The sequence below is a fragment of the Ictidomys tridecemlineatus genome, chromosome 4, assembly GCF_052094955.1.
Source record: "Ictidomys tridecemlineatus isolate mIctTri1 chromosome 4, mIctTri1.hap1, whole genome shotgun sequence".
Lineage (NCBI taxonomy): Eukaryota > Metazoa > Chordata > Mammalia > Rodentia > Sciuridae > Ictidomys > Ictidomys tridecemlineatus.
The window spans coordinates 79840805-79864084 of record NC_135480.1 but is presented as its reverse complement, the minus strand read 5'-3'; the positions used below and the strand labels follow the sequence as shown (position 1 = coordinate 79864084).

The 23280-nt window shown below is 43.7% G+C and overlaps 1 protein-coding gene across 1 annotated transcript in view; it reads left to right on the top strand.

The window, feature by feature from the left end:
• Positions 1-23056, top strand: part of Smco4 (single-pass membrane protein with coiled-coil domains 4) — a 69674-nt gene extending 46618 nt beyond the window's left edge. The window contains exons 5-7 of the mRNA XM_078044951.1: positions 129-204; positions 19088-19209; positions 22299-23056. Of these exons, the coding sequence (XP_077901077.1) occupies positions 129-204; positions 19088-19209; positions 22299-22692 (592 nt within the window). The 3' untranslated portion in view covers positions 22693-23056. The remainder of the gene's footprint in view (positions 1-128; positions 205-19087; positions 19210-22298) is intronic.
• Positions 23057-23280: the final 224 nt, after the last annotated feature.

Below are 23280 nucleotides of genomic sequence, written 5' to 3'. Positions count from 1 at the left end.
ATGTTCATCCCCTGCCAGTTTCTTGAGGAGGGGAGCCGTGTATTGATAGGGGTTCCAAAGAAGGGGTCTATGGAGGGGTATTCCCTACCCATGTACCTGTTATACCTCTTCTTTTAATTTCTCAACAGGAATATTCAAGATACCTTTACTGGAAATCATTTTGCTGAAATTATTGAAACAGTGATTCTTGAATTTGAAGACAAGGTAAAAATTCTCTTATAGGGGAAATTCATCTTTGGGGAGATATAACTGTTTTTGACATTCCTGAAACGTGCCCTTTTGTGTATGTAATATTTTACTTTTTCTCTCTGGCCATTTTCCTATTTATCCTCAAAGACCTTTTCAGGTGCCTCCCCAGCTTACCTCTGTGTCCTTTGGCTGGTGTCAAATGGGAGTTGCATGAGGAGGGGTCTTGTGGTGGGGTTCTGGTCTTGCTGTGGTTATAGCTGCTCTTCTCTGCTGCCTGGCTTGCCTTTTACATCCATATGAACCCCTGTGATACTTTAGTCAATGAACAGTTGCATTTTTACCCATCTTTCTGCATCAAAACCTTTTTTGAGTTAAATGAACTAGTTAGCAGATTGCATTTCTCAAACTGTTCATGCACCTTTTAAATATCCCAAAGAAGATCCTTTTGCACTTCATTGGTTTTCTTGGTTTCCCATTTTCTTGGAAGACTTGTCCCAACCCTTCCTGCCCCAAGGTAATTGCATTTGTCTTTTACATTTGTAAAATGGTTTCCCTTTTGTGTTTCTACACATATCAGATTTTCTTCTTCTACCAAGTATTTGGTCACTTCTCATTTTCAGAGTCAGGAAACAAACTCAGAAGCTCAGTGTCTTGTATAAAGTCACAAGCCAATGTGAACTGAATTCACTTTTTACCTCCCATGTGATATCTTGATTTTTCCCTCTGGAAACTGTGGCAAACTGCTGTTGCCACAAAACCTGGAAGTTCTGTCCTTTACCCACCTTAGTGTTCCTTTCAGAAGTAGAGTCTTGACTTTCTGTTGAGAAATGCAGTATAACCCTGGTGTTTCCCACACTCCAGCCAGTTAGCTTTCTTGCATAAGAAGGCATATTTCTCCTGGGGACCTTCCAGTCAGTATTGAAAGTGGTTTTTTGCTTTTTTCTGGGAGGGTTTTCTTGAATGCAGGAAATGTATTTTATTTAAATGCTGCATTATCTTACTCTATGAGTAAACTGGATGATACTAAACAAGAATTCAATCAGGTTACTCTAGCTGTATCTAATGATAATGATATTTAAATAAGGCAAGTTGTTCTATCTATCAGTCAAGGTGGCAGAGCACAGTGGGATTGCCATGTGGAATTGTTTAGTTAAATGTGATTTTTTTTAAAAAAAAGCTCAACTTTTAATTAGAAAGCAGATTGTGAACTGACATTTTGATTTGTCTTTTGATGGGGAAATTAGAAAATAGACCCATCATAATAAAAACCCAGATTCTAGTTTAGAAACAGGTGTAATGCCTGAAGAGTGGGACATGATTTGGGTAAACAATTGCATGTAAAATAGGCCATCCTCTGTGACCATTTTTGTTGAGAGGTTTTCTTGTACTACCACCTTGGATTAACATTTCCTATGGGAGACTCTATCCTGGAATCCCCTAGATAGTATGGTACTCCCAAGTGTATAAGTGTCAGGGACCAAGACCAAATACTAATATTCCCTTTTACTGGGAATCCTTAAACATCAGCATCAGGAAACTGGAAAATCTTAGCCAGGAAAGGTTATGCAGGCCTATAGTCCCAGTGACTCAGGAGGCTGAGGTGGGAGGATCTAAATTTGAGTCCAGCCAGAATGACTCTGGGCTCAATTCCCAGTATTGAAAGAAAAAAAAGAAAAAATTAGCAAACCTAAAACTTAAGTCTTAAAGAAAGTGTGTCTGGCCACACACTTCCAGATGAAAATACCATTTAACTGTGTTCTTAATCCCAAGGCTGGTATTTTGTTACTAAGGATCATAGTAAAAGCGACTGTGTATGTCCTGACTGAGTTTGGTGCCATAAGCTCCTTCTGTGGCCATACCCCAACTTGAGTTGGCACATTGGTAGGACATTCAAGCACCCAGTGAGGACCAGGTGCCCATCATTCCACCTGACTCCTCTGTGTTGTACAGTACTTTTTATTCCTTTTATAGCAGTAAGCAAACATGGCTTTCACTTGGGCACCTCAAGCTTACTGTGTCTAAGTTTTGACTCTTGCTCATCTTCTACCATTAGCCCCTTTCTGGACCTACTTCCTCCCCTCCATCTCATTAAGGTATACAGTTGTTAATTCACTTTTCAGGCTCTAATCTGGGAGTTAAATGTTAATATTTACCTTTCTCTTCCTTCAAATGATCAAGTTCTAACAATGCTTCTTCCAAAGTGGATCTTGAATCCATCCACTGCCCTCCCACCTCCAAGCCAGCATCATCATTTACCTAGGTTATCACCAAGGCCTTTGAATTGGTGGTAGCCTAGTTAATCATTAAAAAATACTTGTCATATGATTTCACTTCACATGGTCTACTCAAAACCTGTCAGTGACCTCCTACTGCACTTGGGTGAAGTCCATATGCCCTGCATGGCCTGTGAAGAGGACTGCATGGTCTGGCCCCAGCCTAGCTGTGTACTCCACAGGTCTGTTGGCTTCATATTGTTATAGCTTCTGAGACTATTTCCCTTCACTCTTGACTTCCTTGGAAGATTGCAATGACTTTGATTTTCCAAATGCAATAAATAGCCATGAGGTTCTCAAAGATGTACTTAGAATGGATATTGTGTTTTGGCAAGTAGAATAGGGAGTGAATTATTCCTTTAAATCCCAGAATATCAACTCCTAGAACTTAGGTGGGATGCAATTTCATTTGGAACTTTAATAAATTAATAACAAATGTGTAATCAAATAAAATTATAATGCCTTCTGCTACTCCCCAAGTAGTCCCTCACCTAAATATTTTCATATAAAAATGTCCAACATCTTAGCTCAGGAAATCATGAAAGAAATTTGATTTTAGGCTGCTAATAGAAAAGACTGTTATTCTTCAGAGGAAAGGAAAAAAGAAACAAAGCTTAAACATTACTGTAAGGCTTTTGTTTTAAACACATTCCTTGTATTCTAAAGCCTGCGTGTCATCTTTGCTTTGAGCTTTCCTCTTGTGTGTGTTTGAGGAGGTGTGCATACATAAGCACACATCTCATGCATGAACTTGGTTAATGACACTCCCTCCCTCTCCAGGCCTTCTATTCAAGGTAATTAATGGGAAAACTGAATTCCAGCTGGATTTTTGTTGTACCATGACCTCAAATTAAGATAACTTTTCTACGATCTTGAATTTGAAATGTTTTAGGTTCTAATTTGTGCTTCCTAATGAGTTACAGTAAAGATCGTAATGAAAATATCAGTCAAGGTGATCTTATACTCTTAATTGTGTGGTAAACAGGGTGGTCCAGATTCTGCCAGATGCATGGAAGCACAGATGTGGACTCCTCATTCATCTTGGGGAGTAGAAAGTCATGTGACCCTTGAAATGGGTCTTAGCAAAGTGTTTGTCAGGGAGGGGTTGGGAAAGAAGTGCATGTGGGCATTTCAGACAGCTGTGTAGTTAGGTGGCCAGGGAGGTTAACCAGAGCATGGCATGCCCAGAAAACTGTGAGGAGGAGGGTGGTAGGGCATGTGGCGAGAGCCATGGGGGGAGGGTAGTAAGCTCTAAACTATGGGCTAGAGCCAGATTGTGCAGGACCTTCTTTGGGGACCAGGTTGAACAGGGGTTTTGGTTTTTATTCCACAAGCCAGAGGAACACCACTGTAGAATTTTATGTTAGTGAGTTGCTAGATCAGATTTGTCTTTTAGAATCAGGATTCTGTAGACATGAACAGTACTCCTTAAGACCTCCTGAAGGGTGGTGATCCTATTCTGATTTTTCTGTCCGTCTTTTTATCAGTTCTTGTGGATATAAGACTCAAAATTCTGGGCTCCCAAGTACAAGACATGACTGCAGCTAGCTACCAGTAATCATAAAGATGTGAAGTTACCGAAATGTGATTGGTCTTGTTAGTGCCTTGCTGGAGTTTCTGGATGACTCTATTCTGTGTTCCTCTGGGAGGCCAGGACCTTGCTGTGCTTAGCACTGTTGTGTCTCTGGTCCCTCTTAGCATGAGCACTCTGCTTGGAGTTTCTTCAGATCTTGGAAACAGCATGCTATCAGGGCAGTGTCAGTGAGGCCATGAATTTGTGACAGTTTGTAATGGCTGGGAATCTAGATGCTTAATTATCAATTGCTGTCAACTTGGCTTTCTCATTATTAGCTTAACATGATTTGGTTGGTTGTTAACCCTGCAGTATAGAGTAATGTGTATGTATGCCAGGGATATTTTTTTGGCTAAAATGTTTCCAGTAACTAGACTTTTAATGTATGAAGTTTAGGTTAGTCATCCATACCCATTTGCTAAAGAAGAGGTATACAGCTCTCATCTCTGCTTCTACAGTGATTTTCCATTTCTTACCACACTGCTTTTTGCTGGTAATAAGGGAAAATGTGTGGGATAGGCAAGTTGTGGCATCCTTTACTCTGCCTCCATGGACAGTGGTTTTAGGATTTAGAAATGTTTGCGTCACTTGGGGCTTGAGAAAGTTGGTAAGCTTAGGAGGGAAACACAGGTTAGCAGGCTCTTGCAGAAATCCTCATGAGCAAAGATGAGAGCTAAACATGGGGCTGTGGGGATGAGAGGATGGGGGACATGTTTGAGGGAGTGGTGGGATGAGGAGAATATAGGGAAGGGAAGGTTAGGTTCTGAAAACCCCAGACTTCTTTCTTAGGCAGTGTTAGAGGAACAGGCTCAAATCAGTGAGCAAGTGCCAAGATGGGAAGACTTGGAAGTAAGTGAACATCTGGCTTGTTCTCCTATTGTACACCAACAGAAGTGTGACCATGTGGGATGTGTTTGGGAATCACTGTTAGGCTCATCATGTGCAGGGCCTTAAAGGCCAGGCCACATCCTCACGGTGTTGTGTTGGCAAGGGGGAGCCATGGAGACTTGGAGGCTTTTTAGTTAGAACACCAACATCAGATTTTGGTTTCATTGAAATTCTTTCTGGCGATTAAGAGTTCGGGAGGCTGAAGGCATTAGGATGAGGGCTGATGGGGACTCAGTGGTGGCAGAGGACACACAGGCAAGTGATTATAGTGTCTGTGCATGCTTTGTTTATTTGGGTGTGATGGGATACAGATTTCTAGAGCTGTACAGGGGGGAATGATTGGCCCCTGGTAGCTATGACAGGAGTGGTGGAGTGGCGAGGGGAAGATGGAGTCCGAGTCAGTGTGGCAACAGGGCTCACCTGGGTTAATGGTGGCACCATGGTGGTGTGTATGGACTGAGGTCATTACTGACCTGGATATCTTTGGGTACCTAGATGAACAAATGGTGAGATCAGTAAACCTGTCTTCAGTGCTCAAAGGCTATCTGGTGCTCTGCCTAAATCGTCCTCACTGACTAGGGAGTTTATAAGTTAGCTTTAAGTCCAACAAATAAGAAGGAGTTTAAATTAAAGATCATATCACTTTGTTACTGACAGACTAACTTCAACAACTCTTCTTTGTCCAACAGGGTTATTCTCCTTTCCCTACCCCAAAGCCCACTCTTAGGAGACTTCAGAGAACACTGAGATACTGTGGGGTAAATATCTGATAGAAGCTTAGCTGTGTTTTGCAGAATTTTTCAATTTTGTTGGGAATCAAAGGCCTATAGTGATGTGTGAATGATAAACTGTGAGATGTCAGCAGTGGATTTGCAAAATGGATTAATCATCTCAGCCGCTCACTTCTCCCTTTTGCTAAGCACAGATCTGCTCTAGTTGCTCTGGCCCTCCTTGCTATTCCTTGAAGCCTCTCTGGGCCTTTTCCTCCTTGGCACTCTCTTCCCCTCAATCTCCCAGCTTGTGCCCTTGTTCCTTTTGGGCCTCTGCTCTCTGTATCACAGCACATCCCTACTGTACCACCTTACTCTGCTGTGTCTTCCTTCATAGCATTTGCTCCTTGACATTTTGCACATTTATTTGTTGTCTGTGTCCCTCAACTAAAGTGAGATTCATGAGATCAGGAACGTTGTATGGTCATTTTTCCATCTCTGCCACCAGGACATATCTCTAGCATATTGATGAGATTCCTTTGTATTTGGTGTATAGTGAATGATCCAGTAGACCAGTCGATTAATCAATCTGTATATTCACAACAGCTAATCAGTGTCTGGCATGTGGTGAGTGATTAGTCCCTAGCACTTGGTGCTCAGCAAGCATTAGTTGAAGAAATGAGTGGATGGGCATCCTTCCTTGCCAGTTTCCCAAGACTGATCCCTAGTCAGGGTCAACCCTGGTGTCTTTATTGGAGGAAGACCCAGACATATGTAGTCTTTCGTGCATCTGATTGTTTTTCCTATTGGTAAATTCAGTCAGCCCCTCGTTCTTCCTCTTAGTGTGTGTGTCATCAGCCAGGCTCTGTAATTAACACACTATAATTTAGCTTAGGGATGGATTTTTCATTTTAAAGATGCTACAAACAACTGGTGCTTGTGATATCTTGATTGTAAATGAAGTTCGTGCCTAAAAGAATATAAGGGCTGTTTCAATGTTTGGGAGGAAGGGGCTGCTAGCCCATGCCTGGCCAGGCTGATGAGTTCTGGCAAAGTTGCATTTGTCTAGCTCCAGGGTGCACTATAAGGCACTGGCGTGGGGGCAGAGCCACAAGGTGAGTGTGGTACGTCTTCCTCAAAGGTCACATTTTATCTAAAGATTTGGAAGAAATGACATTTAAAGAGTATTAAAACAAATGTGGATATATATTGGAAGAGAATTCAGCATAGCTTAGTAGTCATGAGCAGGCTGTAGAACTAGGCCGCCTGGGTTTGACTCTGCCCCACCCCCTACTGGCTTTGTGGATCTAGGCCAGTTACATGATGGCACCTATGGGAAGGGAGTCTTTTGACAGTGGAACTAGCAACACAAGGATGCCAGGAATCAGTTGAGAGCCATGGATGGCTTCATCACAGTGTATGCACATTATAAATAAACAAAGCTTATGTTCTATATGATTACTTGACATTTTAAGATAACAGAGAAGACTGATGAATTTTTATTCTTATGTTGGCTGTCCCTCAGAGCTGGCCTCTGGAGATGGGTAGTCACTCACCACTACATATTTCAGGTGGAAGTTAGAGAAGCTTTGCCTTCAGTAAACACAGCAAACACAGCTTGTGTGCTTCATGAATTCTTCCCTCAACCTTGCCTTAGTCTTGATCTGCCAGAGTTAAGCTGTCATTAGTGAAAGGATAAATTAGTGATGCTTACTTAGAGTGCCTGCTGTCCTAAAGTACCTGATTGAATAGCAGATGAAGGTGAGGGTATCTGTGGGTTTGGATAAAGAATTGCCATCTAAGGAATGACAGGGTTTAGAAGAGCTTGTTACTTTTCTGAGCATGTTCACACATTATTACCATTACATTCTCATAACAGTTTATTCATTAAGGTAGAAAAGACTGTCAGAGTAGTAAGAGACATCAGCTCTGAGGTCCATCTCTCTTTTATCTAATTTTTGAATTTCATCTATAGCATCCCCTTCACCTTCACAACTCTGCCTGGTTTCTTCAGAAATTGAGAGCTCCCCGCCTCAAAGGCAGTCCAGTCTGGCTCCCTATAACTTCTAGCTCTTGGTTCGAGATCTGTCTTTTAAAGCCGCAACTAAATCGAGCACTTCTTTAACATGTAGCTCATACCCCTTTTGATACAGACCTCTGGACTTAATGTTTCCACACCTTCACCCAGGCCCCATGCTTTAACTATCAAGTGTGTTAAATCAGTGAGATATAGTCCTCACTATAGCAGGTCGTCTTAGCCCTTTGGTTAAACTCTGGGTCACACCTCATTGGCTAATGGTGAAATTACTCTGACCATCAGTGTGTGTGTGTGTGTGTGTGTGTGTGTGTGTGTGTGTGTGTGTGTGTGTGTGTTAATCTGCCATCTCTATTGGTTTTTAAAAATTTTAATGTTTTTATTAGTGTATTATAGTAATAACATAATATTGAGATTCATTTTGATATGCATGCATGGAATATAATTTGCTCCACTTTGGTTTCTAGTCTTTCCTCTTTTCCTACTCTTCTCCATTTCTCTATTCTCCTTCCTCTACTGGGCATGCTTCTATTCATTCATAGTTTTTTTTTAAATTAGTGTTTTATAGAAATAGATATACATAAAGGTGAAATTCACTGTGGTATATTCATATATGTACATAGCATAATTTGATCAATTTCATTCCACTTTCCTCCCTTTTCCTGCTGCCCCCCCCCACCACTCCCTATCCCTTTCTCTGCTGATCTCCCTTCTATTTTCATGGCTTCCTTTCTTTTCCCCCCTTACTTTGGTCTAGCTTATGAGAGAAAACATATGAAAGAAAACATTGAACTCTTGATTTTCTAAGTCCAGCTTATGTTATTTAGCATGATATTCTCCAGTTCCATCCATTTCACAGCAAATACCATAATTTCATTCCTTTTTCTAGCTGATTAAAACTCAATTGTGTATATTCCTCACATTCTTTATCCATTTATCTGTTAACCTGCACCTGGACTGGGTTATTTTTTTTTTTAACAGAATAAAACAAAATAACAGAGTATATAGTGGAACATATTTGTAAATTTTTATTTCAATTAATGTTGTGTTTGTTGTTATATAACTGTTCAAAAGCCATTTTGGGGCTGGGAATGTAACTCACTGGTAGAGTGTTTACCTAACCCACGTGAGGCCCTGTGTTCAATCCCCAGCACTATGAAGAAGAAGAAGAAGAAGAAGAAGAAGAGCCTCTTACAGAATTTCAAGCCATTTTCTTCTTATTTAGTCATCATCTTTGTGCTTTCCATGGTTTAATTGCTTCAAGTCACCTAGTTAAAAACAAAGTTGTGTTATTCTCCAGGTAGCTCAGAACCTAGACATATTCTTACCAAGTAATAAAGCATCTGATTATAAGTTGGCCTGAGAAATGTGATAGTAAAATTTGAACAGAAAAGGGAGGAGTGGGACTTAGAGGAAGCCACAGGATTGAGAATTCAGTCGTTTTTTGATCCTGAATTCTGTGTGTTGGGGAACAGAAAGCTGTGGAGAGGGGAGATTGCCCTAGAGGGGTCACGTGAGTTTTTTGACTAGCAACAGGGTATCTTTTTCTTCCTTCAAAGCTCTGCCTTCACTTAGCTTCCAAGATTCTATGTCAGGTCCTTTGCCATCGCCATCATCTTTCTCTCTCTTCCCTGCTGGCCTGAGTCAGTCTAAGCCTCACCTCCTCCCTACCTGCACCTGTGCAGTTAGCCACCTTTCTTTAAGATGTGTGACCCTACCCTCAGGTGGGCCTATGCTGTGAGCCAGACACACAGCTCTCTAGGGCATTCATGTCCCCACCTGGACAGCTATTTCATGACTCATCTCTCTTCAGTCTTCCAACATCTCCTGGCCTCCTAAGCTGATGATCTTCTTCCTGTACTTATTTTTTTCACATGCAATTATTTTGCCATTACTCCTGGTAATGGTGATGATAGCTAATGCTTACATTGTACATAACACATACCAGATTCTGTTCTCATATATCAGAGAACAAGTACAATTACTAACCCTGTTTTTCGGGTGAGAAATCTTGAGTCACATAAAGATTAAGTGACCTGCTTGTGGTCACAGAGCTGATAAATGGAAGAATGTGGATTTGGGCCCAGGTACTCTGCCACTGATTCCTCAGTGTGCTCTCATTTGCTGAGTCTTGAGAAGGGTCAAATGCTCTGGGTCTCCAGTCTCTCTGCTCCACTGCCCCATCCACCAGCATTGTTTCTCAAAGTTGCTAAGTCCTACTGTGACCAAACTGAATGGTCAGTTCCTTCTGTTAAAGCATCTCCTTCACTTAGCATCTAAGACACCATGCTTTTCCTAATTTCTTCCTCACATACCTCTTACTGGTTACTCCTGACTCCCCCAAAGCTGAATACTGGATGGCACCAGGGCTCAGTCCTCAGAGACCTGTCTGCACTCAGTCACCAGCCTCTCAGCTTTATGTGCCCACATCTCCTGAAGTCCTAAATCCAGCCAGTACTCCCAGAATTGCAGGCACAAGCATCTCGTTGCCTGCTCATTGTCTCCACGGGCTGTTAATAGACCCTCACACCTGGCAGATCTAAACTTCTGCTTTCCCCACACTCCAGCCACTTCCTCCTGCCAACCCCAGCTCTATTATTCCATTTCCCCAGGACAAAGTCTTTAGTTTGTTTTCTCGTTTTACACTCTATTCCATTCTGGGTAGCTGCCTCCTTCAAAGTGCACTCAGTACCAGCCCACTTTTCATGGTATCTGCTGCACCAAGCTTTCTCATCTCACCTGAGGGGGTCATTGGCATCTCCACTGAGTTCTTGCCTCAGTCTTTGACACCCCCCCCCAATCACAGTCAGTTGTCTACACACAGTTCTTATAAAATGTAAGTGTCTGTGGCCCCTGTTTTGTCCTCTACCTGCTTCCACTCTGACTTCTCACTCCCTTCCACCCTCTTCAGCATGGCTTTGTAGCTGTGCCAGGGATGCACCACCCAAGGGCCTTGCACTTGCCTGGAAGGTCTTCCCAGGAATCTGCACAGCTCATTTCCTCATTCCTTTCTCTCTGTGGTGCAGGGTCCCTTTCTCATGAAGCCCTACTTCATCAGTTAACTCCTACATGTGCAGCCTCTCATAGCATCTCATAGCACCATCTGACATATAGTCTGTTTATTTATTGTCTGTCTCCCTACATTCCCTGTGAATAAGGAAAGCTCCCTTACATAAAGGCAACACTTTTACCATTTAGTTCATAGCTGCATCCTCAACATTATCCCCTGATGTATTGACATGCTCAAAAAAAAATATTTGAATGGTAGGTATTTTTATCCCTGTTATACAATGGCATAATTGAAGGTCCAAGAGGCTAATTTAGTTAGCCAGGGTCATGAACCTTAGAATACCAGGATGGACCCTGACATGCATTTAATTGCTCCATGTGCTCCTTTTTCTTGTTAAGTAAGGACAATAAGCAACACACAGAGTTCCTGTGAGGATGAAATGAATGATGCACAGAAAAGCACTTTGCAAACCCCAGCGTGCCAAAGAAATGTTACTTATCTAGTTTATTGAGAACCCTGGCTTTTCATGTCTATTATTCAGCAACTCACCCAAAAGTCCTTTTGTGTTCTCAGATTTTTTATTTAGAAGTAGTTGATACTGCCATTGCCAAAGTATGTATTTTCTTCCTTCTGTCCTTGGTGTGAGGCGTGTGTGTCTGCTTCTGTCTGTAGCTCTGACCCCCGTACACCCAACACACACACTGACTGCAGGTCTAGGAAAGCTTTCCAGACCTCTGGGGCCTGTCAGTAGTAGAGGGCAGTGGAGCTAGCATCTGTCCACCTGTGGTCATTTGTTCCTATATGTGTTCCTGGGGAGGGCACTTGTGCTATCAGTAGGTGCTTAGAGGGTGTCAGGAGTCCCGTCTTGCATAGCACACCTGGCAGTTTGCCCACCCCCTGTCCCCACTTTGTAGCAGAGTGGAGTGAAGTGATCACAGGCCCATTATGGCTAAATACCAAGGACATAAAATGAAGCAAGCAAACCTGATGGACTGCAGAGCTGCTGCTCCCAAGAATGGATTTATGTCTCCCTGAACTCAGGGCAGCTTCCCTGGGCTGGTCACATAAAGCATGGAGCAGTTTGGCCTTTCTCATGTTTCATGTTACTGTAATGACACAGCTACAAGAAGAGATGGCAGTGATCTCCCTACATTACACCTTCTCGTGTGTTGATTTATTTGTGTTCCTGATTTTGAAGTAGAAGAAAAATGCAGTGATTTTCTTAGGTAGCATCTTAAACTGTCTTTTCCAATCACAGGAGAGCTTTGGCACTTAGGGGGATAACATTAAGAAGAGGCCAACAGTCTGTTCCATGGGCCTGGTTACTATACTCACATTGATTGTGTGCTGGGATGTAATTGATGATCCACAGTGACTTAACATGGACTCTAGGCCAGGTCAAGCTGTTCTTGGCAGGCACTTCTCCAGTAGCCTGTGACGTCCTTGGCAGCCTCAATGCTGTTGGCCCACTCAGTGTAGGGGTGGGCAGAGAGAGTTGCAACTTCTGCTGGGTGTCTTCAGAGTAGCCAAGCCCATACTGAAAACTCAGACTTAATGCAAACACATCCTTTAACTCCGGATGACTGCCTGGCCTGGGGTGTTCATGCAGCAATACCTTCCAGAAATCAGGACAGGCCTGATTTAAGGGACTGGCTTTACCTGCTGCCAAGTGACACAAGCCCTCTCACACTTTTTGTGTCCTTACCCTCTGGAGTTGATGGGCAGGAATGGGTCCCTTGGTCCACAAACTTTGTAGGGGTATCTCAAGCCACTTAGAAGCAACTGTGTGGAATGGAAGCAGCACAACTTCTGAGCCAGACAGAATGGGGTCAGGATCACAATTGCATTTACTGATCAGCTAGTTCTACAGCTCTAAGGCCTCTGTTTTTTCACTTGCAACAATGGGGATCAGGGTGCTGTGGGGCTTGTGTGTTTATAGAGGGCATAGTCAGAACTGACAGGTAGTGAGCACTCAGGAAGCAGTAGCTGCTGTTCTTAGTGGTGGGGTGATTGGGAGGCATGGTGGAGTCACACATAGAGAATGGGTAACCTTTGGATTCAGGTCCGAGTTCAAATCCTCATTCAGTTGTTCATTTGTTAAATACTTAATGCACTCTTATTATGGGTTTTCATTGGAGTTGAGATGGTGCTGGTCCCCAAACAGTCTTTGATCTTGGGAAAATCAGTGTATTTCTCTGAATCTCAGTTTATCTAAAATAGGTACAATCATATCAATCTTGTATGACTGTGGTGAGAATGAAATATGTATTTTTAAGTGGTACCTAGTTTATTATTACAGATTTTATTTTCTAACTCTGTGCTCTGTTGCTTAAAAAGAACTGCTTGTCTTAAACTAGTCCAGCTTTGATGCGCAATGCAGCAGATGTTTGTTGAGTACCTGTAATGTGAAGGGCATCCTGCCAGCCCCAGGGGAATATTGTTACCAGCAGGACACATTTGCAGTCCCTGAGAAGGGGGTGAGGGTTAGAGGCTCAGCTAGTTAGGCAGTGGCCTCCAGCCAGTGCTGCAGTAAAGGCATGAGTTGAGTGCTGAAATATCATTGAAGGCGGAATCATATCTTCTGCTTAAAGAGACTTGTGAAGGCCTTGCACAGGGTTGTTCCTGGATAAGGGAGACTAACAGCTAGATAATGACGTACAGGAAGGAGGTGTTTCAACAGAGATGTTGCATCAGCAGAGGTACTGGTGCATGTGCAGGGATCACAGGTGTGTTGGCAATGGTGGGGCACTTGGGGTGTGATGAGCTGGTTGAGCCTAAAATGTGCAAAGCTTACAAGAGGGCCAAATGTGGTTCTCCTTATTGCATGGGACAAGCACAGTGCTGTCCAGAAAAAGTGTAATTCAGGCCACTCATAGAATATGAAAATTTTCCAGCAGCCACAGTAAAACTGTGAAAACAGGTGAAATTAATTTTAATTATTTTATTAAACTCCATATTTCAAATATTGTTCCCACATGTAATCTGTATAAAATCCTTATAAAACATTTTACATTTTTTATTTTGGTGCTGATCCTTCAAAAGCTGGTTTGTATTTTATACAACAGCACAGCTCATTTTGGCTTATAGCCACTTTGCAAATGCTCAGCAGCTACATATGGTGATGACCACCATATTGAACAATGCAGGATAAGCAGATCTGGGATGGTGGGAGTTGGGAAATATCTACATAATCCTGAGCTTTCAATCACTAGTCTGAACCAAACTTTTTCCATCAAACCTTTGAACACATCTGCCCAACAGCTGATTGGTAACTCACCAAAAAGAAAAGATTGGGAGATTGTGATATTCATGGGTTATGGGGCTCTCCAAAAAAAAAAACAAAACAAAAAAAAAAAACCAGTCTCCCCTCCACTGGACTACTCTCTGTGGATAGCAAGTTTCTGTGTGCCATTTATTGTGTATCTGGTATGGCCTGTTGATGTCATATGTTATTTTTGATTTTTTAATAACTTTACAATGCAGGGATTCCCCCCCCCCCCGCTTACTTTGCTAAAAGTGTTATAGCTAGATGTGGCAGAGCTGAGGCTCAAACCTGTTTTCAATCCATGTTCTTACCTTTTCTCCTGTCTCCCTAATAGGATCTAATACTGTATACATTTTGATCTGCAAGTTAGAAAGAAGTTCATATAAAGACTCAATGAGCATGTGTGTATCAGTATGCACATAGAAAAAGACTATAAAGCAGTAATCAGAGAAAAATCATGAACTTAAAAATTTCTATGTTAAAGGATGTGTGTGTACCCTCCTAGTCTCCTGCCCACATGCAATTGGAATGTTTCAGTGCTGACCAGTTGCTATGGGCTCACATTGATGGGGGTGGGGCATAGTGGGTGAAGTTTCATTAGAACCAGCTGGAACTCCAGTGTTTATGAGGTTTCCGTTTCCCTGGTTAGGGCGGCTAGAGGTAGTGGGGTGACCAGACTGTGCTCACAGCTATAACACTAGAACTCAGCGGTGGCTTCAGCATCTATCCTGTTCCATCTGCTTACTGAGAAGAAGCCAGACGGAACTGTGTGAGCTTCACTTTTTGTTTCCTGTGTGCAAGGGGCTGGTCAGCAATGGAGTGTCTCCATGATGGGCAAAGGGCAGGAAGATGTGTGGGGTATATTTAGGAGATTGATGACTATAAGCTTCAGGGTTTGACCTTTGGTTCTGCTCCTCCCTTATTTTGTGACAGTGGAGGTTTGGATTCCTCATAGTGAAGCTGGAGTGGTCCTTTCAGTAGGGCTGTGTGATCAGTGTAAGGTACACAGGTCCACTGGAGCCAGCTCACATTGAAAGAGAAATTTGCCACAATAATCTAAGGACAAGAGCCTTATAGGGACTGGACTAAACCGTTAAGAGTGGAGTTGAAAGGTAAGCTTGGAAATCAGTTCTCTGCCTCTCATCTCCTCTCACCTGGCTTACCTGTTGTCTCCTACATATGGCACTGAATGGGTTTCCCCAATGCCTGCATCTTCACCATCTCCAAATTGGAAAAAAGTACCTGGAGGAACTTAGGCATATCTCTTTAACTTCAATTTTTTTTAGTGTATTTAGATTCTTGAAGTTGAGGCCAATTGGCCCAGCTTCTTAAAGCATGCCACCCATTTCCAGGGTCTTGGCAGAATCTGCATGAGCCAGCCCTGGCCTAGGAGAGGCTGTGTGGTCCAGTCAAGAAGGCCAGAGCCTATGGAGAAATGGTCTTCAGTTCACTCAGGGGTGCAGTGTGGGCAGTAAGGATAGAAGAATGTCAGCCATGAGAACCAATTCCTCTGAATTTGCTTTCCCTCTCTCCAAGATGATTATTTTGTATTCCCCTTTTTCTTAAGGCTGCCTCCCAACCCCTCAGACTGACTGAAGCCCTCAACCATTTCATTAAAAAAAAAAATTGAAGCCTCTGTCTCTCTTCCATGTGGCAGCCCTTGCTGTCTCTCTCCCCGACCTGCCTTGTACTCAGGTGTGCTTTTCCTCTTTCCCAGGTATAAGTGTCCATTGTGTTCTTACCCACTCTCCTAAGATACCCACCCTGCATTCTCAGCAGCAGGGTTTTCTTCTGATCTACTAGACCCCTCACACATCCTCTGATTTCTCTCATTACTTAAAGTCAGGAAACTGCTTTTGGCCACATATGTTCTTCCAGCAGAACTTCAAGCCAGCTGTCTGCCCTATGCTGCTTGAGGTGCTGGCCTGCTAACTAGCTATCACAAATTGCAACAGTTGTAAGGTGCCAGTGCTGCAATGGGAGTCAGTGGCCAAGCACAGTCAGCTGATGTGTTTTCCATAGCAAAACTTTCTCAATGAGAAGCAGCATGTTTATTTACATTCTGGCTCAAGCTCCTCTTCCCAGATAAGCAGTGAAATGCAGGCTGCACTCAGTGGTGCATCTGAACTCTCCCTTTAACTCACTTGAAGCCCTCATGGTAGGCTCTACTTTGCTGAGTCCAGTAGGTCCTGCTTTTCCTTCATTTTGGTTGTCTTTTTGGCAGTGACCTCTTGATTGTGTTAGTCCCCTTGATACCATGTTTTCTTCTTTACTTGCCTGTTCTCCAAGTCTCCTTTGCTTTGGTGTCTTCCCACCTGTTAGTTTTTGGATCTGGAATGTCCCCCAGAGTCTCAGGTCCTGAAAGTCTGGTCAGTCCCCAGTGCAGCAAGGTTCAGAGATGGGGTTTTTAGGCATTGATTAGATCATGGGGACTCTGACCTCACCATAGGGTTAATCCACTTGATGGATTCATCCATTGAGCCAAATGGACTACTGGGAAGCAGGACCTAGTTGAAGGAAGTAGGTCTCTGGAAGTGCGCCTGAAATGGTTTATCTTCTCCCTGAGACCCTTCCTCTCTGTTTCCTGGCTATCAGGAACTGTGCAGCTTTTGTCCATCATGTCCACCCCAAAGAAATTGAGCCAGCTGACCATGAACTTAAACCTCCGAAACTGTGAGCTAAAATAAGAATTTTCTCCTAAGTTGTTCTTGTCAGGTATTTTGGTCACAGTGACAAAAAACAATGCACCACCTGACCTGTAGCTAGTAGGATGCAGGCAGGCAGGAGGCTTTGGCCTGGGCCCCTTTCTCTGACTATCTTAGTGTAGTCATCTTACCTAATCCAACAGCTAATGACTTCCAAATATGGATCTTTAGCCCAGTCCCAGGTCTTGACTCACTGGATATTTCCTTGGTGGTCTCCAGTACACATCCTCACATGGACAGGTGTGAACAGAGCACTTAATGTTCTTTCTCAAATCCACACTCCTCCTCCCATGTCCCATTCTCTCATTCCATGAGTTGAGATCACTACCCATCCAGTGGCTCAAGCCCCAGAAATTAAGACTTATCTTGATGACACCTTTCCTCACTGACCCTGTCCCATCCATCACTAAGGCCCACAGTTATACCTCCAGCATATAACTTCATCCTCTGTCAGCACTGACCCTCCTCCTAGACTGCTCCAGAGTCTCCCCTTTTATTCACCTAGGGTATACTCACCACTGACCAGCCAGAGGGAGCTTTTTAAAACCTGCATCTCCTTGTGTCAAGCCCCTAAATCCCTTGTACTGCTCTTAGAATGAAGCCACATTCTTCATCATGGCCTGCAAATTTCTAGGGGAACTTGGCTCCATGTCACCTCTGTCCCTCTTTTCCTCATTCCTCACTCCTGCAGTAAGCCAGCCCCTTCCTGGCACTCTTGCAGCTTCTGTCCTGGCTGGTCCCTTCATCACAGGCTCTCCCTTTTCAGGTATTTTTTCAGAGATGCTTTCTGTTGTTGTTCCCCACTCCTCAGGTGAGCTCAGGGAGGCTGTCCACCACAGCCTGATGAAGGATGCAGAATTTAGACTGTTTGTCCTTTAAGCCCTGACCATCCCAGCAACTCAAGACTTTTTCCAAGTCTCTGGGAACTTGTGAATGCATCTTATAAATGTCATGAGCTGGTCACTGTGGAGGATGGTGCCTTTGAATGCCAACTGCACATGCGTGGGAGGATGCAGACAGCAGCTAAGGGAGCAGGATGAAAGTCAGGCCGGCACTTTTAGCTGGAGTGGCCAGGTGCTTGTTAACACTGGGCCATGGTGCTGCCTGTCAGTCTGCAAGGCTCTATGGGAGATAGCTGCAGGGTCTGACAGGCCATTAGCTCCACAGGGAAATGGCCATGAGTCAGAGTACTGGTAATGGCTTGTTGCTTTTTAAACAATTTTATGAGGCTTTGTCAGGAAGAGAAGGGACTGTGGGATGCTGTCCCTTGCTCAATTAGAAGCCATGAGTTCTATTTACAGACTGGGTGACCATGGGGAAGACATTTTTCCTCTTTGGCCCTTGTTTTGTTTCTCTCTATAATGAGGATCCTAAAGCTTGTCCATCTAACTCACAGGACATTTGGGGCAAGTTCAGTGGTGCCTTCTCTGTGCCACACTCCACAGTCCTGTTAGGATGGACACTACCATATGATCCCTCCCAGGTGGTGGCCAAGACTTATAGAAGCTCTGAAAGCTCTGCTAGGGCCACAGCAAGGTAGTTGGTGGCGATGTCTCTGGCAGGCAGAGCTCAATGTATGTATGCATTTTCTTTTCAGATTTTCAGTCATCCTTTAAGATAGAAGTTGTTCTCAAGTTTAGATGGTGACATTGAGGCTGAGTAAAGTCAAGTGACTTGCTCAGAGCCATTTAGCCAATAAGTGGTACATCTGCCTTGAATTCAAGTAGGTCTGAAAGTCTTTTGGAAGACATGAAAAGGAGAATTGGTTAAGCCAGGGGTTCTTATTTTATACCTATACTGCAGGCCTTAAGGAAGAGAAGAGGTTTATTTGGGCTCACAGGTTTAGACCATGATTGGGTGAACGCACTTTTTCTAGGCCTAGGTGGGGTTGGTGTAGCATACCATGGCGGCAACAGTGCGTGGCATAGCAAAATGGGCTAATTTCTGATGGGGAAGCAAAAGATAGAGAACAGGGCTAGGGCCTCACTATCCCAGTCATAGACATGCCCCCAGTGACATAAAGGCCTCCCTTTTAGTTCTACCTCTTAAAGGTTTCAGCATCTCCCATGAGCACTACAGGCTGGCCAAGCATTTAATATATGGACCTTTTAAAGACATTCCACATCCAATATACAATATTCTGTTCCTGCCCTCAGAGGCTTAAGTCCACTTCACAATGCAAAATACTTTCAGTCCCTCTCTAAGAGTCCCCTAAGACTTATTATAGCATAGCCCAGGAGACCACCTCCACATTCTCTTCTGAAAGGGCAGACTCTTAGCTATGAGCCCCAGTAAAAAAGCAAAAAGAAGGTTAGATACTAGGTAACTATGCCCATTCAAGAAGGGAGGAACAAAAAAATGTCAAGAAGTGATTGGTCCAAAGCAAGACTGAAACCCACCAAGAGCAAACATTAAATTCTGTCTCGGTCCATCCTCTAGGCACACTGTGGTGGAATATGGACTCCCTGGGTCTGGGGAACTCTACCCCTTCAGCTTTGCTTGTTGCTGTCCACATGGCCACTCTCTTGTGCTGGTTTGCACACTGTCTGCATCCTTCCTCAGTAAGTGTTCCTTGTTCTTACCATCTTTAATTTCACAGGTCTATCGCAGCTTTGGCTTCACTCTCACAATTTCACTCATTGACCTGCATTTTAGTCAGTTTAGCATTGCTGTGACCAAAAGACCTAATAAGAACTACTTAAAGGAAGGAAAGTTTCTTGACTCATGGTTTCAGAAGTTTAGTCCATGGTTGGCCAACTTCGTAACTCTGGGCCTGAGGTGAGGCAGAATATCATGACAGAAGGGAATGCAGGAGAAAGCAGCTCAGGACATGACAACCAGGATGAGAGAATTTCATTCACCATGACACAATAAGTACCCCAAAGGCATGCCCCATACCTCTGTGACTTACCTCCTTCAGCCACACCCTGCCTGCCTACAGTTACTACCCAGTTAATCCTTTCAGTCAGTATTTACATCACAGATCAATATTACATTACTCTCATAACCTAATCATTTTACCTCTGAACAGTCTGCATTGTCTCACACTGAGATTTTGGGGACACTTTATATCTATATCCTAACACCCTCTCAAGGACTACTGGTGGAACACTGAGAGGATGTTAGGATGTAGATATAAAGAGACCTCTGTCCTTTCCTCATCCTCTCTTGTGAGACCCCTGTCCTTTCTTCATCCTCTGAGCTCTGCCTGCCGGAGATATCTCCACCATCTCCACCATGCTGCCTGAACTACTAGGCTTTCTCTGTAGCAGCCTCCATAATCCCATCACACTTGCATTCTGCATGCCTGCAAAACCAGCATTGTGTTGACTGTGCTAGGGTTTCCTGCTAGCAAGATCTGTACCTTGGACTGCTTGAACCAGGCTGTGGTAGTTTCTGAGTGCCTCGATGGCTGAATACTGGATGATTTCCAAGGTGTTCCTGGACAAGCAGGGCTCCCCAGGGCTCTCTTCTCAGAAAATGGCCCAAGAAAGTCTTTGAAACAAATCTCAGTTTCTGCAGGTTTGAGCTTGTTTTGGCTGCTGCCTTGCTGATTCTGAGATGATGCCCTCCAGGGTTGTTGTACTGGTGCAGAGCATTTGGCTTCTTTTTAATAGTGCTAATCTCTCTAGCAACCAGGTCCTCCTTGGCTGTACCTTTAAATGGGTGCCTTTTTTGGCCAAACTATGAATATTTTAGATCTTTCAGCTCTGCTTCTCTCTGTTCCCAATTACCACTATATGTTTGGTGAAAAGCAGAGTAATAACCATGCTGGTGCCTAGCTGCTGTGTTGCCTTGAAGTTTCCTCTACCTTTGAGGTCTGCCTCCCACAGAGTCTCAGGTCATGGACAAAACAGTCATATTCTTTGCTGTTGTGTAGTAGGGATTGCCTCTAGTCTATATAGAATAATCATTTCCAGCAGAACTCTCATCAACATAGCCTTTCTCTCCACATTCGTATCAGCATTCTGATCTCCTGCACCTTCACTAGAAAGGCTCATTGGGTTCTGCTTACAGCATTCTAGGCTTTCCCTACCTGCTAGTTCAAATTTTCAAAATTTCTCCTGCAAACCAGTTCCAAAGGCTCCTCTACATCATCTCAAGTATAGTGACCACCACCACACTTCTCAGTACCAATTTTCTATCTTTGTCACTATAACAGATGTCTTAGATAATCACCTTATAAACAGAAGAGATTTATTTTGGAAGTTGCTGTCCATGATTGGGTGTACTCCCTGCTTTTATGCCTGATGTGGGAGGTGGGCAGCATAACTGGTTACTTTGTGGCAGGGAAGCAAGAGAGGATGAGGAAAGGACAGGGGTCTCACAATTACCTTCAAGAGCACCTGAAGACTGCCATTAGGCCCTGCCTCTTAAAGGTTCTGCACATCCTTATAGTTCCATGGGCTGGGGATCAGGCATTTCAGATCCAAACTATAGCATGTGTGTACTTGTGAGCACTTTAACATATTAATTTCTTTCTGATAGAAATTGTACATTTGCCCAAATGGTGCTTCCCTAAACTTTAATATTTGCTTTTGGCTGCATTGCATCATTCTAGCACAATAATCATCTCACTGTAAGATATTCTGCCTGATTGTGGATGACACACAAAAATACTAGAGGATCCATATGTGACCAAAGGAGTGGTAAGAGATTAGGATCCCATACAACAAAACAGGAAGTCAGGAAGGTGTCCAGAAGAGCTTTCTTGACTCAGAATTGACATTCTGCCACCTAACATGGCCACTCAGGTGTAAATGTCATCTTTCTCATTTAGATGATAAGCTACCCACTCCCCTGGCCCCTGAGCACCTCCACAAACCACAGAATTTTACCATAAGAGAATCATAGATGAATAGATGGTAAGGCGCAGCCAGTCCCCCTTCATTGTTGGTGAGACCCATCTTCCACTGCCTGCAGTGCACCCTGCAGTGTGAGCTCTGAGAGGACAAAACCCAGTCCCTAAGCTTCATCCTGAGTTCCTAGATGGTGCTCAGCACATAGAAGGTGCTTGGGGTGGAGGGGTTGGATGATGGGGTAAAGGAACAAATGAAGAGACAAAGTGGTTGTTTTTGTTCTCAGAGACCCCCATGGTTTCTGTGTTTTAGTCAGCTTTTTCGCTGCTGTGACCAAAAGACCTGACAAGAACAATTTTAGAGGAGGAAAAGTTTATATGGGGAGCTCACGGTTTCAGAGTTCTGGGTCCATAGGCAGCTGGCTCCATTCCTTGGGGCTGGGGGTGGGGCTAAACATCTGGGCAGAAGAATATAGTAGAGGAAAGCAGTTCAAGATGAGAGGAGGGAGAAGGAGAGACAGAGAGACAGTACTCATGCGAAGGACAAAATTTACACCCCAAAGGCATGCCCCCAGTGACACATCTCCTCCAGCTATACCCTACCTGTTTACAGTTGCACTCAGTTAATTCCTATCAGGGGATTAATTCACTGATGGGGTTAAGGTCTCATAACCCATTCATTTCACCTCTAAACCTTCTTGTATTTTCTCACATATGATCTTTTAGGGGACACCTCACATCCAAATGATAACAATTGGCAAGTGCTTTTCTTACCACATTTGTCTTTAACATTGTGATTTCTTTTTTTTTTTTCATTCAATTTGTTCTTGATCATAGTTGTTCTCCCTACAGGAATCTGTCTCCCCGTCTTGACTACAGGAGTGTGGACCTTTCTTCACAGCCTCTCTGGACACACTGTCTTGCATCCTCCAGGAAAGATGCGGCAGCTCAAAGGGAAGCCCAAGAAGGAGACATCCAAGGACAAGAAGGAGCGGAAGCAGGCCATGCAGGAGGCCCGACAACAGATCACCACAGTGGTGCTGCCCACACTGGCTGTGGTGGTGCTTCTGATAGTGGTGTTTGTGTATGTGGCCACACGCCCCACTATCACCGAGTGAGCACCTGGCTGCCAAGGACTCCTTGGGCAGGGAGGGGGAAGCAAATGAAAAATGGCTTTCATGTGCAGAGATGTTCCTGCTGCTGCGCTCTAAGCAGGAACACCCTGCTTCTCTGGTCTTTGACTTGATTAAAGTTTCTCCACTTTTCTTGGGAGGGAATAGGGAACGTTTTATCAGTAAACGTGCCATACACCTTATGGTCCACTTCATGTGCCTTTCAGACTTCAAAGCAGTGTGTGTGTGTGTGTGTGTTTGTGTGTGTTTCTCTCATAAATCTATATGTAGCTCCACCTGGTGAGAGGACGACTTTGGGTCATGAAGCAGCTGGAATCAGTGCTCACCTCATCCCCATTGTTTGGAACATGCCACTTCCTACACGTGTTCACAATTTCCAAAGGGACTGTATGTCTTCTCTGTGCTTAATGTGATTTGAAATATGTTGACTCAAAGTGAAATATTTATTTTTTGAATAAAGGAGATAATAGCCTTAAACAGGATGTTTCTCTTGTTTTGCCAGAAGGCACGTCTGTGGGTTCCTTTCCAGGGCCTTGCCCCTTTCTCCACTTTCCTCTCTCCTGGGGCTGGCTGTACCTCCCTTCACTCCCTATTCTAAAGCACTTCCAGGAAAATGATGCTCTTCTGCTGGATCATTTTAAGATTGTGGAGGGAGTCTTGAGAGGGGCAGAAAGTGAGTGTTAATTGACTTGTTTTATCCA